This window comes from Aphidius gifuensis, linkage group LG2, assembly GCF_014905175.1.
Source record: "Aphidius gifuensis isolate YNYX2018 linkage group LG2, ASM1490517v1, whole genome shotgun sequence".
NCBI lineage: Eukaryota > Metazoa > Arthropoda > Insecta > Hymenoptera > Braconidae > Aphidius > Aphidius gifuensis.
In genome coordinates this window covers 258,249-260,803 of record NC_057789.1, presented here as the reverse complement: position 1 = coordinate 260,803, position 2,555 = coordinate 258,249, and the positions used below count along the sequence as shown (strand labels likewise).

General features: G+C 27.1%; 1 protein-coding gene across 1 annotated transcript; it reads left to right on the top strand.

The window, feature by feature from the left end:
* Positions 1–616: 616 nt before the first annotated feature.
* Positions 617–1,851, top strand: LOC122849314 (LIM domain-containing protein A-like). Its single transcript, XM_044148005.1, has 4 exons — positions 617–847; positions 931–1,071; positions 1,137–1,316; positions 1,404–1,851. Exons 1-4 carry the CDS (start codon positions 653–655, stop codon positions 1,776–1,778), a joined length of 891 nt encoding a protein of 296 aa, XP_044003940.1. The 5' UTR covers positions 617–652; the 3' UTR covers positions 1,779–1,851.
* The last annotated feature ends 704 nt before the right edge of the window (positions 1,852–2,555 follow it).

Here is a 2,555-nt window from a genome sequence, read left to right as displayed (position 1 = left end):
ATATATATTGTTTATAAACAAAATTGTAATATTATTTAAAAAAATTATATTTGATTTTTTTATAGACGATAAAATATTACTTGACTTTTTGGCATTTGAGTTTTTTTTATTCTTATTTTTTAAGAACAAATAAACGATGTCGTCTTGGGATGCTGCTTTGAGCAAACAGTTGGTCATAAATCGACTGGCAAACCTCAGTACTTTTCCTCTCGCTCAATTTACCATCAGACTCGCACGGTGTATCATATCAAGATGTATATATATTTACAAAAAAAAAATATATATTATTATTGTCAGTCTGTCTTAAATAAATTGTCTCTTTTGCATATATAATTTTTACAATATGACATTGTCATTCTTATCACACACAAACATACAATATGACCTCTAATTTATTTTTTTATTTTATATTTTATATTTTCCTCGTACGATAATCAAATTTATTATATAATTAGCCTGATGAAAATGTAAAATTAAATAAAATTTAATTTCTTTTTTTTTTATTTGAAAAAATTAAAAAACAAGTGAATATAAATAAAATATTTGCTTTGACATTTTAATAACCTGAATTTTATTTTTATTTTTTTAAATAAAATATTGTTTATATAAGTATAGTTATTTTTATATATTTTTACAAATTAAATTAAAGAAAATGAGGAATCCATATCCTGTTCCTGATATGAGTAGTGAAGGTGAATGGATGCCACCTGGTCCAACATTGTCAAATAATGTCTCAATAAATGATCGAGATTGGTGGAGCAAAGTACGAACTCATGAACGTCTTTTTTCTCATCACACTCTTACAAGTATTCGTCGAGACAGTCGCCTAATAAAAAATGATGAATTGGTAAATAATGAAATTATTAAAAAAATAATACTTTTTTGTCAATTAATTAATTAATTTAATAATAATTTATAATTATATTTCAGGTACCAGTTGATGCATTGGATTTTGCATTATCTTCAATTTATATTCACAGTGAGGATTGTAACGTACCAAAAATGTATGTTCCAATGCAGCCAGAATCATTGAACATGGAAACATGGAGAGTTCTTCGAAATGAAATTAATGTAAATATATAATAATTATCCTGCAACTTAATTTAATGACATTTACATTATTATGTTTAATTTAGAATGCATCTGGTCAAATTTCATTATCAATGAAATCAATTCCAAAACATACAAATACCACAAATACCACAAATCATACAAATAGAAGAAAATCATCATCAGCATCATACTCTGGATCATCAGCAATAAAAAATAAAACAACAACTGTAAATAAAACAAAAATGAAAACAAATAATAACAACAACAACAGTTATAAGACAAATAAAAATAATAAAAAATTACAAAGTCATAATAATAATAATAATAATACTATGATTAATAATAAAAAAAAAGTCAATAAAAGTGGTCGTGGTGGTGGAATTGGTAAAAATAAATCAGGTGGACGATCAGCAAGAAGTAAATCACGTGGACGATCATCAGTATCTTCTCGACGAAAAAATGGACCAAAACCAGTTGTTGGAAATAGACAAAGAAATAATAATAAATTATCATCAATAAAAAATAAACGTTCTCATAATGATCAAGATGAAAAGGATGATGATTCACGTGAAAGAGAACCAAGAAGAAAAAATTTTGCTGCACAAATGATGGCAATTGAGAGAATTCATCCAAGTAGTATCAAGTTGGCAATCGATGGTCCTCATACAGATCAAACAAATCCTGGCTTCAGTCGTAAAATCGATGGAACATTTTACAGCATATAAAATTTTCTTTTTTTTTTCTTTATTATATACACGTAAATTTATATAATTTATTTATTTTAATTGAAAAAAAAATTGTCAGTGAATTTAATTATTTAAAAACTAGTAATGAAAAAAAAAAAATGAAATTTCTGTGAATAATGATAATTTGACAATGTTATCTGATCATGTTGACGAATTAGTTGTTGTCCGGATAGATAAGCAATCTCGCACGCGGATAAATCCCTCGAGACTTTATTTATGCTTGTACACAAAGGTCATCATCGCCATCGCCATCACCATCATTGCTTGACGGAATAATAAAAAAAAAAAAAAAAAGAGATAAGAATGCACTAAAACAAAAAACAACAAAATCATTATATTATTTTTTGACAAGTTGAAATTCTCATATATATTGTTGTTGGTGTTATAAAAAAGGCACGCATTTATTGTCTGAGTCAGTGGGTATATATACATTGAGATTCCCATTACCGTTGGTAATCCGTGTTTGTAATAAACCAGCACCCCGCAATGATGGGATGCTTGTGTAATGTGTATACCCCCCTTCATATCATTCAGAGCCGCATATGCTACTATGGAATATCATTTATGTCTCACCCTGATTTTTTTTTTTTTTTTTTTCGTTTTCTTTTTGAATAAAAACACTATGTATATCTTGTGTGTGCGTGTGTGTATCACTGTTTAACTCCCATCTAAAAATCCTATGCTCTTCCCTATGTCTTTCCCTTTTCGTCGACCCTTCAAACTCATTTTTTTTTTTTTTTATTTTTTGTTTGTCCT

Excerpts from the sequence above, each read along its gene's own strand:
- LOC122849314 (XM_044148005.1), top strand. The coding sequence starts at position 653 with ATGAGGAATCCATATCCTGTTCCTGATATGAGTAGTGAAGGTGAATGG. Across the intron at positions 848-930 it reads TAATAAAAAATGATGAATTG|GTACCAGTTGATGCATTGGA; the intron begins GTAAATAATGAA and ends ATTATATTTCAG. Across the intron at positions 1,072-1,136 it reads TTCTTCGAAATGAAATTAAT|AATGCATCTGGTCAAATTTC; the intron begins GTAAATATATAA and ends TGTTTAATTTAG.